We start from the raw sequence: 17,697 nt of genomic DNA, 5'->3' as shown, positions 1-17,697 counted from the left end.
GAAGGATAGGCGTCATCGGATTTTGTGCAGTTTCAGACATAACATATTAACTCGGTTGTGTATCGGTTGCTCTCCGTGCACTGCTTTAATTCCTTCAGCAGCTAAAATTTCATTTTGGGTGCTGTGTGATTGTTGATAACTCTGGACTTTAAAAAGTGCGCTCTGTATTCTCCTAAACTGGAATATTTTAAAGTCAGTTGAAGCATTGGAACAATGGTGTGGATATTTCACTAACCAGTTTTTTCGAGTGCACCTTCCACTTGAATTTTTCTGAAGAAGTGATCTGAGGATGTGTATATTAACGTGCACATTTCTGGAGATGCACGCGCTTCATGTGGTCTTCAAAAGGACTAAAAATGTTACGTGTTATTAAGCCTATTACACATAAAGATACCAGCTTTCCCAAAGGGATAAATTAAAGGCACTTGATAGGACAATGAATAAATCATTTAATAACTGAAGTTTTATTCTTGTTTATTCTTGTTCTTTATACTAGTAGCCACAGAGAAACATTATGTAGTGACTTCAGTCCAGTACTACTGATTTCCTTCCAATGCAAAGCTGGCATGGCACGTGGGTTACGTAGTCCAGACTCAGTCAGGGGATGCTGAAGGGTGAAGTTTTCAGTCAAATGTCAATCTGCAAAGCATTTCTTTTGTAATGTTACTGTCTTTCTGGACTAGACAAACCGACAAGGAGGAAAAGTGACCATATACAGAGCAGGGTGAAAGCTGGGGTTAGCGTAACAGAACTGCTAGACGTAGAAGTGCATAGAGAACAAATTCCAGTGGAAAAGCCATATCCATGCAAATGTATGCCAGAAGTGATCAGATTAATGCCAGCCAATCCTCTTAAACTCATATCCCTTCAAAATGCACAGAAGAATTCTTGGATTATGAATTAATGCCATTGTTAATTCTTCATTGGAGCACAGTATTACACTTAATCAGGCACTCAAAAATAGAATAGCTGCTAAGAAAACATAAAAATAGTTGAGTTGAATATCTAACAATTATGGACATTTAATTAGAATAAGTAACCTGCTGTGGGAGATGGGTTGACAGGAAAAAATGAGGTTTCTCTTCAGAAAGGTAATCTCTAGCTCATCTCCCGTAATGGATGAGGCGGATCAGTCTGGGCAAGCCTAATTTTTGCACCTTGATTTTGCAGGCTGCCGTAGGGCTTAAGTTTCTCTTGGCATGTGGAGACAAAGCTTTATTCTTCAAGGCCGTTGTTCAGCCATTGTGTAGCTGCTGCTGCCCAGATCGGCGTTTTGTTACTCAGATCGCTTTAGGCTGAGTTTGTTAGGTTTTGGAATCACCCTATGCGCTTCTGTAGAATAAAGCATATTCTGGAAAGAATCATCCAGATTAGTAACGGTAATTATTTGTTGTGCCCAATTTATGTTCAGTAACTCTATCAGATCCCAGACCCACACAGGTTTTTTTTGCTTGCCTCTGTTGCACTGCAAAGCAGGTGATTGTTAGAGCAACTTAGATACTTGGGAAACAGGGAATGGGCAGATAGTTGTGGTGAGCCGCTGCCTCAGCCACTGTGAGCTCTGCTATCCTCTTCTGGAACTTAACAACGGCTTCGTCAGACAGATCTGTGTTGCTGTTGACTTCTTCCTGAACTCTGGAACGATGCGTTATATCAAAATGCACTTTGGTGTTCATGCAAATAAGTGATTCTGGATTTAGGTGGGATTGTAGTGCCTCTGACTTCTCGCATCGTGTTGTGCCAGAAGAAGCCTAGCTATTAAATACTTCCATCGAGCTTAGTGTTGAATCAGTGATTGTATTATTGTAGTAGTAAATGCACGTGATTAACTTCAGCATTGTAAAATCAGAATTTGTTTCTAAACTCTTGAGTAGCCAGATATTTACCAGCTTGTCTGAGTTCAGTGTAGGGAGCGTAGAATTCTCTCCAATAAAACCAAGTAAACATCGGATACTTACTGCGTGATGCTGTCCACACTAAGCACTGTGAGGGCATGAAGGTCCGTGGGACACCTCTAGAATGTATCTGACAGCTTTTTTTATTTTAATTTGGAATTTTAAGTGCTATTCCCTGACTGATGGAAACCCCTAGTTAGCTAGAGCCTTGGCTTTCCAGTGGAAGTAAACGTGTGTTAAAATCCCATTCTGCACATTGCCCCCCTGTCAGAGCCACGCTTGGCAACACCCCCATAAAGAGGGCATAAAAGTGAGATCAGTTGTCCCTGAGCTCAGATTCTTCACTGTTATGGAAGATGTGGTTGATCATGTTACATCTTTGTGCATCCATGGAACAGCAGCTCAGATGCTCCTCCTGGAATAATTGTTTGGTTTCTTTTTTTCTTTTGCCTGCAGAATAGGAAACCTGAAAATACAACTGGCAAAGCTTGACAGTGAGGCCTGGCCTGGTGTGCTGGATTCTGAGCGGGATCGGTTAATATTAATTAATGAGAAAGAGGAGCTCTTAAAAGAAATGCGATTTATCAGTCCTAGAAAATGGACTCGAGGAGAGGTAGAGAGACTGGAGACGGAGAGAAAGCGCTTAGAGGAAGATCTTCAGGCTGCTAGAGACACTCAGAGCAAAGCTCTAACTGAGAGGTAGGTTGCTTGGTGTAGGACAGAGCTTGCTTCGTTGGATGGGGGTAATCGGGAACAAGCAGCAGTACCTCCTGGCTGGCTACTAATAGCACTATAGCACTGTGCTCTCAGGCTTGAATAAGGCCATTTCTGAAATCATCTTTCAAAAGAAACTGACTATAGTTGTTAATTTGCAGTGGGGAGGCCTTCTTTGGGCACCTTCCTCTAAATTGATCTTATGTGTAAGAGTAAGAAATACTCTAAATAGCTTTGTATAACGATAGCTTACTCTTTGTTCCTGTGTGCAGCCAGCTCCTCACAGCAGCTGCTGCAGTTGCTTTGCTCTCTGGAGCGTGCAAATGTCAACAAATAAAGGTTCAAAATTTTAAAAAATTTCAGTTCATAACACCCTTGTGTGGGATTTCTCTAGGAACTGGTACTTGACAGGACTGTGGGAGATAGATGGACTGTCCTGTGAATCTGAACTAGCTGAAAGAAATACGAGCTATCCTACTTAATTTTGATTTGTTGCAGTAGGAATGTACACTGAGGGTGAATGCTGCGTTAGGTGCTGCCTACAGCTGCTTTACATTCTGGATGTATTAATGTGGGTGCCGGTGGCAATGCTATTTTTAGTTGCGGTCTCTTCAATTTAAATGGAATAAGAGTACCGCGTTCATTTGTCTGTCTCTATTTTCATTTCCTCTACATGCTCAGTATCTGGACTACACAAATTTTCTATGTAGTCTCTTTATGGTTTTATCGTATTGGAAAAATTCTCGGACTCTCAGCTACGGGATTTTCACCGGCATGAAAAAATCTATGGTTGACCAAATGTTTCTCTGCGTTGCTGTAAGATGAACATTTTCATTTGTGATTTTCAGGAATATTGTTCTGTTCAAGTGTGCTGAAGAAATAAGTTGTTTCTTGGGAAGGATTTCGTGCCTGAAGGCCTCTTAAATTAGAGAACAAGCACCTAACTGCACATTGTGCCTCAAACAGTCCAAGTGTGAAATAAAACTGAGATGTTCTTAAATTCCCTTAATTCACGTAAAGTCATAATGAGATGGTTGATAACTGAATCGTGTAAGCCTTACTGAAAGCCAGTGAAAGCACTTCTTTATTAGCACAGTAAGTATAGGAACACAGTATCATACGGCAAGCAAAATCTGTTAGACTTCTTGTGAGGCCTGATCCGAAGATACATTAACTTTCATAATATGATGCATAATTTTCTGTTGTTGTGAATATTTTCAGGATTGAGCTCTTCATTCTAAGAGTTTGGAAGTTGGTAAGCACTGCACATCCTAACTGAGTTCTGTCCTTTATGTTGTACACAGTCATTAACTTTAGTAGGATTTCACTGGAGGAATAGAATTTCCCTTTACTCTTCATTTTAAATTGTAAATGCTGTTTTAGATCATCTTTTTTCTTTTCTCTTAGACTGAAGTTGAATAGCAAAAGAAATCAGCTAGTCCGAGAACTGGAAGAAACAACACGATTGGTTGCCATGTTGCACACCCAGCTGAAGAGGTATGTAACCTTTAACAGAAGTTGTAGGCTCTTTAACTGCACGTGGTGTAACTGCCCTTTCTCTGCTAACAACATCTCTCAGCTGAGCGATCTTTAAAGACTTGCGGTAAGTAGTTGCCTAAGATGCCTGGGATTCCCGTGTAGTCAGTAGAAAGAGGAACCTTGAGGATTATGTGTCCCACTCAAATTAGATAGGCATTTAGAAGGCAATAAGTGTCTTTGTGATGGTGCTTCTGAGAACAAAGTGAGTTCCAGCAATCCCTTTTATTTCTGACATATGACTCTTAGGTGATCGTGGCTAGGAGTGATTTTTTTTTTTGCAAATATTTGGAGCTATTTTATTAGTATGCATGTTAAATACAGCTTAATATCAACACAGCAAGTGAAATGTATCTTAAAAATGTAATTACGTGTTACTGTGTTATGATTCCAAGTATGCTGTTGCTTGCTACGTAGGCAGTGTATTGTATTACCCCAAAACTGCTGTGGTTAACAGAAATATTTCTGTAATCTTAACGTAGTCTGCTAATATAGGTTGTAGTTCTTGGAAGCAGTGGAATTACCCTTTTCAGAGACAAATGCATGTCTGTAAGCCGTAAAGTCAAATCTTTGTAAGTGGCAACTATGTCTTTAGCCTTTTGATTAGAAAGAGTGTTTGGTGGGGTTTTTTCTTTGGTTGAGGTTTTTTTCTATTTGTACTGAATTTATTCTGTTTGTAGCTTCTGTTCCACTTGGATTCTGTTTCATGTTGTGAAGATGATACCGAAAAGACTGGAAAAAAAAATCATAGTGCAAGACTGATTTGTAAATAAGCCACCATGGAGAATAGCTATCTGTGATGTTCTTGTGCAGTGGAGCTGCATCATTTTGGTTTCTTCTAGCTGATCAGGGATCTCTTGAGGTGACCAAGAAGCATGTGAAACTAATTTTTCTTAACTATGTTCTCAGTGTTCTTGGCATGCTCCTTCATAAGAATAAGCCTTTGCTATTAACCCTATAATACGAAATGTCTGCCATTCAAAGGTATGCGCAAAGTGAAGTCGAGCCCAGTTGGTTGATGAGGACAAGGTTAATTTAGAACGGAAACAAACAAACAAACCCACTCCATTTTTGTGAACAAGTACTGAAGAGTTCTAGATTCATTAGCCTTTAACAGATTTACATATATTGCTAAAATGCAGAAATGTTTATCACATCTCAGTCGTTTCATTCAAAGGTTTTTTTTTAACAAATGTGGTGCAGTGCACATCTATCATAAAAACGTAGACATTCTGTGCCAAAATCATACTGGATTCTTTTTCTTGTAAGGTCATAGGCATAATGTTATGACAAAGCTTCTAGCTTGTTCCCATAAATAATGAATTATAAGGCTTATTAACATCCTCACTGTTTTTCTGTGAGACAACTTAAGCCTAAACCACTCACACGTATACAGAGGTATTTTTAATACCTAATCCATATCTAAAGTAACGATTAAGAGGTCCTTAAACAGTCAGCAGTAAACAAGGTATTTACTGTCTGAAGCAGCAGAATTGATTGAAATGGAATTTCTAAAGATGGTATACGTAGTCAGTACCAGAGGTCTAAGCACTTGCTCAAAATTAATTTTATTGTTATATTTTGTTATTGGGTCTCCAAGGAAAAATAATTAGTGAGGACTAATTTTGTAGTTCAGCCCCAATTCTTACTTTGCTCTTATGGCCCTGGAGTCCATGTAGCAGGCTTTCGTGTAGGTAAATCCTTCCAGTGTTCTGGGAACTGCTGCATGTTGTGTGGGCCACGTGTCTAAGGACAAGTTCCAGGCAGCTGGTATTGTCCTTTTGAGCTGAGTTCCAAGATTGAGGTGAATGGAAACTTTCTTCTGTATGGACAGACACTTGATTTGCTTGCATGACCTTGCTTTTTCTTTTTTTTTTTAATGTGGTGGTCTTTGGAGGTTAACAGCTACCACAGATTTTTCCAAACAGAAGTGGGAGGAGAATGTTGTCACTAATTTCTGATTGCTTCGAAACTATTTTAGTATTGCTTTGGCTGAACAGGAGTTCTTAGGAGAATGTTAATGGTGAGTTCAAAAATGTGCGTGAACTCTATTTTTATTAAAAAGTGGCCTAACTTTTCCACTGGCTAGACTTTGGTTCTAGATTGGGGTAGATGGAGCTAATGCATATGGCCTGAGCTGACAAAGAAAAATGCACTGTCTGCGCTTGGAGACTCGGTGATATTTTATTTCAGAAATCAAGAAATACAATATAACTGTTTTCTAACTTGTCTCCTTCAGTCTCTCCGCCAGCATGCTTTCCCTCTCCTCAAGCAGCAGCCCTGGCTCTCTTGCATCTAGTAGAGGATCTCTTGCCACCTCCAGTCAGGATTCATCCACCTCTGCCAGCTTCACTGACCTCTACTGTGAGCACATGGAGCAATTGGAGCAGCTGGACTCTGACTATCAAAACAAGATTGACTTGCTCTTGGAAGGAGCCACTGGATTTCGGCCATCAGGCTGTATCACTACTATTCATGAAAATGAAGTAGCAAAAACTCACAAAGCAGATGCCACCAGTCGCATACAGGCTTTGAGATCGCTGTCTGGTACTCCAAAATCCATGACATCGCTGTCTCCAAGGTCATCTCTCTCTTCTCCATCCCCCCCTTGCTCTCCACTGGTGATAGACCCACTCCTTACTGGCGATGCCTTTTCAAGCCATATGGATTTTGATGATACAGAGATAAGTACAAATCTCTCAGAACTCACCCTAAACATTGGGAGTGGCAACTGTAGACTGGAAGAGCCGAGAGCAGGAGATAAACATCTAGGTCAAGGTACGATAACAGAATATTTTTGTGCACGTGTATGGGTTTATTTTAATGTAGTTTAGAAGCGTTGCGTTAAGAAGCAGGTATCGCAAAAGCTGTCCCTCATTTCGATATCTGCGTTGGAAAGTGTATTCCTTTGTACATCCTGCTTGGGAGAAAGGCTTGGTATTTTAATTTATGCACAAAATTACCAGTAATTTGATGATTCATCCAGAAGACTGTTTTTAGTGACTTGTACGTATACACAAATATAAATTTCAGTGGTGGGATGTCTGGATTAATTAGGTGCTTAACTACTCAGAGTGTGGTCTATTGTGTTAGGTATGACATTAGGAGGCAGTGATGCCATACTGATGAAAATGTTTTGGGTGAGTTCTGAGGATGACTCTGAAGGCCGTTCAGCTTAACCGCAGACAAATGATAATCAAAATCCTTCCCTGCCACTTCAGCGTGCACGACAGCTCACTCTGGATCTCAGTAAATCAGTGGCAGTGAATTCATTAATGTTAGCTGAGAGGCATGTCAAGGCTGTGCTCAAGTTTCTGCTGTTTTGAGGGGGTGGTCTCTTAGCAACAAAAACGTGCTTAGGTTGTAAGCGTGATAAAATAAGACATTTAAGGAGCGTGAATGTTCCGATGCATACATATGGCTCATATGTGGTTGAGAAATATTCATCCATTTTTAGAGTGATGGCCCCGCTGTGGTGGAGGGGCAGCAGGAAGTGGCAGTTAATGCCGTGAGCTGGGGCCTGTCTGAAGCTGGTGTCTTGGCAGCTAGGTTAAACCCAATGGAAACAACTCCAAGAGCTTGAGCTGTGCGTGTAGCAAAGAAGAGCTTTAAGGTAGTGTGTGAACTCCTTGTCTATAGATTTATGAAAGGGCAGGTCAGTTTTTTCAGTTTTGCATGGGATTATTAAAAAAAGCCTACGTGAATAGAGGGAACTAGCACCATGTTATCACTTCCTTCTGTCATGGTTGCCATTAGAAAAGCTGGTGCTATTTAAAATACAGTAAAAGACACGAGTGCAGAGCTTCCCCTTTAAGTTACTGTTTTCCTATAAGCAAGGTTTGAGTAGGAAACAGTAATTATTCCTGTTGGAACAGGACGCTGATTAGTTCTAACCTTTTTAGCTGTTCAAGATTTGTCGAGGCTGTTGAAGTGAAAGCTAAGGTGTTAAGCAGATTAAGCGATTATTACTGTTACCCAGTCAGCAGACAAAATAATCACCATAAGTAGTTTATTTCAGGGCAATAATGAGACGAGATTTTACTGCTCAGGCATTTTGTGGGCAGTTCGGTATAACACCCAAACTGAGGTGGCTGCAGCTGTCCGGTCAGTCCGTGGCCTTGTGGCAAAAGCATGCTCACATGTTCTTGTTAAGAAGAGCTGAACAGCGTGGATCTGAAAGATTCGCTTTTGTTTCCTCTTAAAAAGGAAAATAAAAAAAATCCCCGCCACTTCTGAGCTAATGTAAGGTTTCTTCTACTACCTGAGTGACAACTGAGTGGTTTAGGTGAAACTAATAGCAAAACTTGGAATTTGGTGGTGTCCCATTCTTTGAGGAGATGGCATGGATGTGAGGACAGTCCAAAGCATGCATTTTCAAGTTCTTGTTATGCTGTGTCAGTGACAGCCCATGAAAGAGGAAATGGCATGAAAAGAAAACTTGTGATTATTTGTATGAATTAAATAAAAAAGCTGAGGAAAAAACATAGCAAGCATTACCAGCCACCCTGTGAATACAGAAGGGAGTAGAACCAATAAGCTTCCATTAACTTGCTTTTCTGATTAATATCTCTTCAGAGACAAGCAGTTTAAAATAAGAAACCCAAACTTTGCATTAATTAGCTACGTGAAAAAGTTCCAGGTCTAGCGTGCGTGTGTGAGTCTTAAAGTGCTGAGTGTCTTAATGGTTTACAGGAAACGTGAGGGGGGGAAAGGGTGGGTGCGTGGTGTCATTTTCAGGAAACCCCTTCATCTTTATTCAGGTTTACACTTCAGCATTCTGATGTCTGTATGCCCACTGTATTTTTGGTGTTTGTGCGTCCTCTCTATTCCCTGTTTTTTACTGGGATGAGGATGAGTCAGAATTCTGCCCGTTGCTTTCATTTTAAATGCACCTTTGCCAACAAGGCGCAGCAGGTTCCAGTTGTCACAAGTTCCTGTTTCTTCCGAGGCCTTTTCCTATGGGATTACATGTATCTTGGAGCTGAGGGCTGGAGCTGAAGCATCGAACAGGGAAGCTCTCTGCTTCTGAGATGCCCAAACCGACATCTCGGTACCCATCAGCTTTACCCATCAGTTTTCTGCACTTTAGCCTGTGCCAGGGGCTCCTGCCCTGGGTGAAGGTGTCCCAAAAAGATAGCAGAAAACAGCAAAAAACAAAACAGGCCTCCAATAGCGGCAGGCTTAAGCTTCCTTAATTGCAAAGCTAGCAAGCCGAAAAGGGGCTGGAAAAGAAGTGATTGCAAACTGTTGCAGATCTGAGATGTGTCCAAGGATCAGAAGTGTGCGTTGGGAAACTGAGAGGATTCGTTCATTCCCCTTGACCACAAGATACTCAGGTGGAGTTATCAAAAGCAAAGGCTTCCTAGATTGAAGTGATTAAATAGTATTGGTAATCAAAGGAGAAAAAAAGCTTAAGCATGTGGAGACCGATTTGCAGCGTTCTTCCCAATAAAGAAGCTTAATACGAAAAGATTCCTGGACTGGCATTTCAGGGAGCAATGCATAAACCTCCAACAACCAGAAAGCAGGGGAGGAACCGGGGAAGAAAGGGCACAGAGCAGTGCGGATGGAAGAGGAAATACTCCTGGCCTCTCACATACCCAGAGCCAGGGTGTGGGGAGCACAAGGCCCGGGCCCTCCCACATGGTGCGAGAGTGAATTGAGTGCCAGTATGAAACATCTCCACTACTTTCTGTTAATGATTGATCCGTTGTGTTATGGGTGCCGAAGTTTACTCATGTGGTTTGACCTCTGGGATAAAGGTCTGGATATTAATTTCTGTCCAGCAGTTCTATGGGCGTTTTGGAAAAAAAAAAACATCCTTTGGTGCTACTGTCAACAGGAAAGGATGAGTTGACCTGAATTCTTGCACACATGAGCAACATATTGGTGTTACCTGCAGCACCCTCTGCTGATAATTGTAGAGCAAGTCTTTTTATCAGTCTACAATCCTGTGTTGAACTTGCACACTTCTTGCACCGGTGCTTTTCAAATCTGTTTTTAATTATGGGCCTTTATGTAACTGTGTGCAGGAAAAAAAAAATCTGCTTGGTAATAAAACACAGGATGGAAACAATAGATTGATTCAGGGTCCTCATAAGGGATCTCTTCGGTAAGACAAAAATCCCACAGGAGGAGTGTGTCCCCACACCTCTGCTGTGGGGCTTGTTGCTCTCTGCGTGACAACACGGTGCGTCCGCACCCACATAGCAGATGTTCCTGGGCCCTGCCAGTGTTGGAGGGGGATGAGCTGGACGTGCCACAGTGCTCGTTAGCTGCTTTGGCACACCCAACTCTCAGACCTGTGGCTGGAGCTTCTGTCTGCGAAATCTGCCAAAATTCTGAGTGTGCATCATTCCCTGTTTTGTAGCACAAGAAATGGAATAGAATAGTTGTTAGAAGGAACGTACCAAAGATCATTGAGTCCAACTGCGTGACTTCTCCAGAGCTAACCAAATGTTAAAGGATATTAATGAGGGCGTTGTCCAAATGCCTCTTGAATGCTGACGGTGTGAGACATCAGCCTCCGCTCCAGGAAGCCTGTTTCAGTGCTCGACCACCCTTGCTGCATAGAAATTTTTCCTCGTGTCCAGTCTGACCCTCCCTGGGCACAGCTCTGTACCATTTCTGTGTATCCTGTCTGTGGTTCCCATACAGCAGACTTAACATCCATATGCAAAACTTTTTGCTTTACCTCTCTCCATTTCTCTTCTGTCTTTTCTGTGTTTCTGTGTCTGCTGCCTCGAGTCCTGTAACTTTTCTCCCCATGTGTATCTAGATAACCTTATCATCCCAAACTTATATTGTGTCTTTTGTACGCTAACCTAGTCTAGGAGTACGGGAGTATATTTTCTTGCTTTTCCCCCCTCCTTGAAGCTGAACGTGGTGTAAGCTCTCCAGCTAGGATATACCCCTCAAATAATCCCTTCCTGGCCAGAGCTCACTTAGCAGTATTTGCCTTCCTTGCTTCTGTCTGTGATGGTAGGACAGAAGGGCTAGTACCTGCTCAAGGCTCACTTGCAGGGGAAGCTCTTTTAATGGTTATTGATGTGTAACTTTTTTTGGAGTTTAGAAGCTCTATATCTTCTACGCATTGTCCTCTTGTCCTGCATACCTCCTTGTCTTTCAAATGCTCTGAAGCCCCTCATGTGAGGACCCGTATCCCCAGAGATACTTGGGGCAGCCGTGATACTGCAGACAGCGTAACGTAGCTTTCGTCTGCGGGCACTCTGCTGCAGGACCCAGGTATTAAATGGGCATCGACTGTGCAACTCCTGCTCTCCTCACTGCCACACGCTGTTCTTCTGGTTGTCTCAAAGCTGTGTGCCCTCCAAGTCAGTCTGGCACTCTCCATAAGTACTAACTCCGCTCTGGCTGATGAGCACAGGTCACCCTGCCTTTGTGCTGTCTGTGTTCAGAAACGTGCTGTTGTTTACCAGAAGAGAGGTGGGGAAAAAAAATGTAATTCAAGGGGAGAATGAGGAAAAAGCTGCTTCTGATCTATACAGTTCATTTTCATTAACATCTGTTTTTGGTTTTCCTCTGTGCTTTTCTGATAGGTGTAAATGCAGCCGGAGGGACAGCGCTGAAGGTGGCGTGTGTGTCAGCTGCAGTGTCTGATGAATCTGTTGCTGGAGATAGCGGCGTGTACGAAGCATCTGTGCAAAGGTAGACATCAGATCTTTCTCTAGGAAGAAGCTAATGATTCGGCTGGAACAACGCTGCTTGGATTGGTTTTTTGTGATTAGATGACTAAGATTCCCGACCTCAGCCTCTGTAATATTTCTGAAAAAAGCAATACTGTAAGCAGGTTGCTTACTGGATTACAAACGTGACTTGCGTATCCCATTGCTGGAAACAAGGTTTTCGCTTCTCTCTTCATGGAGAACTGCTTGAACAGCTCATCAGTTTCTGAAACCACTGGTGAGCTGCGACAGCAGAGAGCCATCCGGCAGGTGTAATGCTCCCCTCTCACCAGCCAGCCCTACTGGTGGCAGTGACAGCCCTCAGCCTGAAAGGCCTTTGATATGCCGTGGAGGGACACAGAAGCACCTTATATAGCTATCTGAGCTGCGATGCAGTTTCTGGGTGTTTTGAGTTCAGTACGTGACTTGTGCAGATATTTATCTCTTAGTACCTACCTTAAGAATGATATGTGCACTACTGCTTCTTTTGGGGTTCTGGACTTAGTGCTTGCTAAAGCTATCTGGTGGGGTTTGACAAAAAGTACACTGAAAGATATTGTTCTTTTTTATACCTGTTTTGATTCTACCTACGATGACTTTTTTTACTGTTTTTATTGACAGAGGTATATGATACGGGGCTTTTTTTTCCTGTACGTGACTGTAGATGTGAAAAATAGCTGATCTCTACTCCCATCCATTTTACTAATGAATTCTCCAGAGAGATGAGTAATCAATGTTCACAGGACCATTCCCTTGTGGAATGCTTTGTAAATTAGACCTTGTAGTTTCAAGTCAAACAATCACTCAGGGAGATATCTTAGGGCAGTTGTGCCCTCTCGATGGGGCAGGAAGCTCTGTGGCAAGGGGAGGGAGGGAAGGAGAGAGAATGGGGGTGGAAGCAGAGAATGCATCCCACGCGAATTTATGTCTTACTTAACGTTCGGGTTGTTGACTTGGCAACCTTTGTAATGGCTGTAGTATTGTTTTGATTCCTATAAGAAATAGCGAGGGTAGGATGAACAATACAGTTGTCCTCTGTAGAGGAAATGTAGAAGGTTGCCAAGCAATATGGGAGACGCTTTGATGCTAATCCTGTCTTAATATGCTACAGGGTAGTCTCTCAACTAGTTAAATGGGGAATATAGCTGTTGGGACTTAGAGCGCGTAAGTTTGGAGGAGGAACTGGGAGGAAAAACTATGCAGGTGGCTACTTTAAAGAATACTTATCAAGGTACTCTGTTATTTTTAATGTTCTCAGAGAAGTTTGATTTGTTAAAGAAACAAAGGAATGACTTTAATCAAACTTGAGAATGTTTGCTGTCGTGGTGCAGGACAGGATTTTAACTGTTAAGTCTTATTTCTGTTGTTGGGCAGTCAGCTGTCTTTAATAAAATCCTGTCAAGGGAACCCTTTAATAGCCCTCCCTGCTTTCTCTTTGCACAGCTTGTCATGGGGCTTTCTTGGCAGCGAAAGGGGAAGGCATATGACTTTCTGCTGATAAGGACTGCAATACATAATACATACCTCTAAGGGTGACTGAACTTCTTTAATTGGGCTTTCTTCTAGATGCTAGTTTTACAAAGTCTATACGCTCAACTCCTGAATGGAAGGCAAAAGATTTTTCTATTGCTTGCCTGGTAGCACCTTCCATAAGAGGGAAGTTAAGCCCTTAATTGTCTTTGATTTCTCTCAGACCGTGTGCATCAGAAGTGATGGTGTTTGACAATGATGATACAGAAGCAGTTAGGACAGCTAAAGTGCAAATTGCAATGAGGTAAGCATAATGTATTTTTATTGGATTTTCCTTCCTACAGAAAGAATATTCAAGGTTATGCTTTGTTCTGTTTACTTACCGTATTTACCTTATCCCACTGGTATTAACAAACACTCTCTTTATACTGTCATTGACAACTGCGCTCATCTCTGTGAGATCCTTGGCCCAGTTGCCTTCTTTCATGTCAGTAGAAATCAATTGGCGATAGTGGTATGACAGTACAAAGTAGCATTTGGAGCACTGACGTTGCTGGACCGAAGGAAGCATTGCGGTTCCCTCTGTCTCCTTCAGCGTGCAGTTTTGTGGGGGCAAAAGCTGATGAGGGTAAGCGGTAATCATTGGCCACGCTTGAATCCCACAAGAAGCAGGTAAGGCACAGGAGGGTAGGCACAGAGGTGTTGTCCTTAAATGGTTCAGTAGAAGGTGACATATTAATGGAGGAAATAAAAGAAGCGTAAAATTACCATGTCGTGGCCATCAACAGTGAAACAACGGTTAGCCATACTGTCTTTGCGATACTTGCATCAAGTATTTCTGCATGCAACTTTTTTGTGTGTTAGATTGATTATAGAAGGCCTTTCGAAAGGTTTTAGTTCAATACAGCAATTAAGTAGATCCCCAAAAAATCAGTGTGGTAACAAATCTATAGTCTATTGTATCTACGAATTCTAAAGTGATGCTGCACATTCTTTTAGCAAAATTTCATGTAACGTGAAACTGATACTGTTATAAACTACGGGCAGGCCGTGCTCCCATTACGGTTTTGTCTTAAGTGCGTAATGCTTTTTCCAATACTGTTGAAACAAGTGGAATGCTCATTCGTGGCATCTGTGACAGACTTTTCTCTAATGGGTTTTTTGTGTCTTTTCAATTCAGATACGATGAGAAAAATAAGCAATTTGCAATACTGGTTATCCAGCTGAGTAATGTTCAAGCACTGCTGTTACAACAGGACCAAAAAGTGTAAGTGGGTGAAACGAACACACTTGATGTACTTGTATTTTCAGGAGGAGTTAAACAGATGTTGATTCGTTGCTCACACTTTTAAAATATGTATGTGTATATGTATATAAATAATACATACAATTCAAAAGAATGTACCCCTTTTGAAATGCTTCTAAGTTTCATAACGTCACATCCTTTATGAGGCCCGTACTCAAACTGGAACGAGATGCAGCTTTCTCCTCAAAGGTCTGTATTAACAAGAGCAAACTTTGCTGGGATTAACACCAGCCACCAAGATTCTTAACTGTAGCAGCACCCACAGCAACTGTGTCAAGTGAAGAGAGGGCTGTCATTCTATTGCAGAACTCATCTTGGAAACGTGCACAGATGTATCCATGTGTAGGGAAATGCACAGGCTCTGCTAGACTCATTCGAGGTGTAACTTTTGAATTCAGCTGTATAGCGAGTAAACTGACATAAGCTCGTTTGATTTTTGCGCTGCTGTTTCTATTAAAGGGTCGTTGTTAGTATTTCACATAAGTTTAAACTTAGTCACATAAGTTTCTGTTTAGTGATAGACTATGCAGATGTAAACCACTGTGCGAAACAATCCCGTGATCTTCCATCACAAGATTCAGAGAGATGAAATCTACAGCAGCTCACACCACCTTGTCTCTGATTTTGTGATGAGATGTTCCTTTTTCCTCGGTTTACTAATACTCCAAAGAGCAGGATAGGACAGTCACGTTCACCGTGCTTAGGAAGAATTTTGCTTACAGATTTAGGGAGCTCTTGCAATGGAGGTGACTGCAGACTTGTTCAGCAGTACTGACCGCAGCATGTTTTTTGCAATAGGAACATTCGCGTGGCAGTCCTGCCCTGTTTGGAAAGCACAAGCTGCTTGTTTCGCACAAGACCGGTGGAAGTTTCAGACAATCTCATGTACAATGAAGTATTTTGGGTTTCTATCTCTTACCCAGCTTTACGCCAGAAGACTTTAAGAGTTGATGTTTGCACTGTAGATAAATCTCGCCTTGAAGAATGTTTGGTTAGTATTCATCTATTTCAATCCATTTTCTGTGTTGATTTTTCCTTTCTAAATCGAACAAACTTTTAAACTTTGAATTGTGGCATCTTCTCAGAGTCTTGTTTTTTATAATCCTGAGCTTCGCTATTAAAAATCACGTAACTGTTGTTTTGGGTGCTTGTCATCCCCTAGACACATAGCCCCTTCTTGTTCGACCAGCCTTTTTTTCAGTGCTAACCAGATAACTTGATTTAAACGCCACTGTTTCTGGAGTAATGTACTCTAGAACGTGAGTCGAGTGTGTCGAACTGGGATATAAGCAATAGTTAAGTAACAGAATTTCTTTTCTCCCGCAAGTGTTCTGTAACGTCGTCTTAGGTTGAAGGAAGTACATGTTTTATGATGCTTCTGCGTTTCTTCCTTCACCTGCTTTGCAAAGCAAGTCCGGGTTGAGGGAAAGATCTGTTTTCCAAATAGAGGTCTCCTCTCTGGCAGCACGTAATGTCTTACTGTACTTGAGCTCCTGATGGGACCGCATTAACTCGCGTGACGTGCGCTCAGCATGCAGTCTGCTGAACTGTGCTTGTGAAATGGAGTCTGCTCAGACACCGATTAAACAAACTGCAGAACAGCTTTATTTTGGTTGTAAATATGTGTATTAAATGTGAGGTGGGGAAAAGGGAAGGCAGATGAAGTACGGAATCTACAGAACTATAACATCACAGTCTGAAAGAGTGATATTTTTTGTCAACCTTGCAGGTCTCTTGTAAGGAGTCTTCTCCTGTTCCTTTTTGTTTTGAAGCTGTGGCTGTAAGTTATCCTAGCTGCAGCAAGATTGTTAGTACTTGTGCACGGGACCTTTAGTAAGGCACTTGATATTTGGATTGGAAGTCTTAACCAATGTTAAAATCATTAAGCATAAAGCATTGCTAGTGCAATTCCTCACATGCTGTTGAAATGATGGGGATAAACGGGGCAAGTTTTCTTTCTGGTGAACTTGCCAAACTCGGGTAGTCCTGACTTTTTGCTTTCCTCTTACTGGTATAGTACTAGTGCATTTCAGTATTTTACTAAAACTATTTTTCCCTCTGAATAGGGTGGAGCACAAATTAGCCTTGCTGACATATGTAGATCTGGAGAGAGATCAACTCGTTGGTATAACCTCCTTAGTTCCAAGTATCTGCAGAAGCAAAACAGAAAAAGTAAACAAGGAAACGTTCATTCTGAAATACCCTGCACTGATAAAACAGTAAGAACTCCTTAAATCAAAGAAATCTCTTACAAACCCTCTCAATAGTACTGTTGGGGTGGCTGAAGGAAGGCCTTTTACAATAGACGAGAAATAAAGTCTGGCGTGTTTATGTTTAGAACAGAGAACGTTACTAAATGCAGCAAAATAGTAGAGCGATTACAGATGTGCTGTTGTCCCAGGCAGGCTGCTTACTGAAATCTGCACCTTGTGGAGCACGAGGACTACGGTATGCGGTCTGATGTAAGCAATGTGTCAGCTTTTGCCTTTCTTCTCACTAGACGGATTACCTTGCTGCAATAAACTCGCTGAACAAGTAAAAATACACACTTAACCTTTCTGTGTGCGTGGCATGCAGCATGAACGTAATACGCTCAGTCTGGTAGTTGCACACATGCTGTGCAGATAGCAAAACTGGCGAAAGCTGGACCAGGTATACTTAGTGGTTCTGACTGTACGCTGACGTGTAATGAGCTGCTTGAGCAATGTGGATGTAGCGATTACAACTTTCTCCTGCTACCAGAAGAAAGCTGGCAGGGCTGTTCTGACCAAATGTTGGGCGTGTTGCTGTCAGAGTAGTACCTTTAAAAGAAACCTCTTGCTCTCCTCAGGACTCCGTATCAGCACTCTTAGAGCAGACGGCTGTTGAACTGGAAGCTGTGGAGAAGAAACTGGAGAAAAGCAGAACCGCTTTAACTAGTGGAGAGGGCTGGTAGGTAGCAGCGTTCTACTGTCTCATTCTCATGGGATTATCAGAGCGTTGGGGGATTCAAGACTAAAAATTGACGTGCAGAGAAAAAAAAGCAGGTGATACCAAGCTGTGGAAAGCTGCTTCCATCTTGCAGTGAATTTTGTATTTCTTCTGTTACGGA

At 41.9% G+C, this 17,697-nt stretch overlaps 1 protein-coding gene across 2 annotated transcripts in view; it reads left to right on the top strand.

The window, feature by feature from the left end:
• WWC1 (WW and C2 domain containing 1) overlaps nucleotides 1-17,697 on the top strand; it is a 63,102-nt gene that overhangs the window by 39,636 nt on the left and 5,769 nt on the right. For both annotated transcript variants that reach the window (XM_085236700.1, XM_085236699.1), the window contains exons 9-17: nucleotides 2,352-2,594; nucleotides 4,017-4,106; nucleotides 6,385-6,923; nucleotides 11,705-11,813; nucleotides 13,524-13,604; nucleotides 14,481-14,567; nucleotides 15,405-15,597; nucleotides 16,673-16,825; nucleotides 17,437-17,537. In XM_085236700.1, the coding sequence (XP_085092826.1) occupies nucleotides 2,352-2,594; nucleotides 4,017-4,106; nucleotides 6,385-6,923; nucleotides 11,705-11,813; nucleotides 13,524-13,604; nucleotides 14,481-14,567; nucleotides 15,405-15,597; nucleotides 16,673-16,825; nucleotides 17,437-17,537 (1,596 nt within the window). The remainder of the gene's footprint in view (nucleotides 1-2,351; nucleotides 2,595-4,016; nucleotides 4,107-6,384; nucleotides 6,924-11,704; nucleotides 11,814-13,523; nucleotides 13,605-14,480; nucleotides 14,568-15,404; nucleotides 15,598-16,672; nucleotides 16,826-17,436; nucleotides 17,538-17,697) is intronic.

This window comes from Meleagris gallopavo, chromosome 15, assembly GCF_905368555.1.
Source record: "Meleagris gallopavo chromosome 15, MGAL_WU_HG_1.1, whole genome shotgun sequence".
Lineage (NCBI taxonomy): Eukaryota > Metazoa > Chordata > Aves > Galliformes > Phasianidae > Meleagris > Meleagris gallopavo.
Note: the sequence above shows the minus strand (reverse complement) of the source record. Positions and strands in the feature narration are given on the sequence as shown.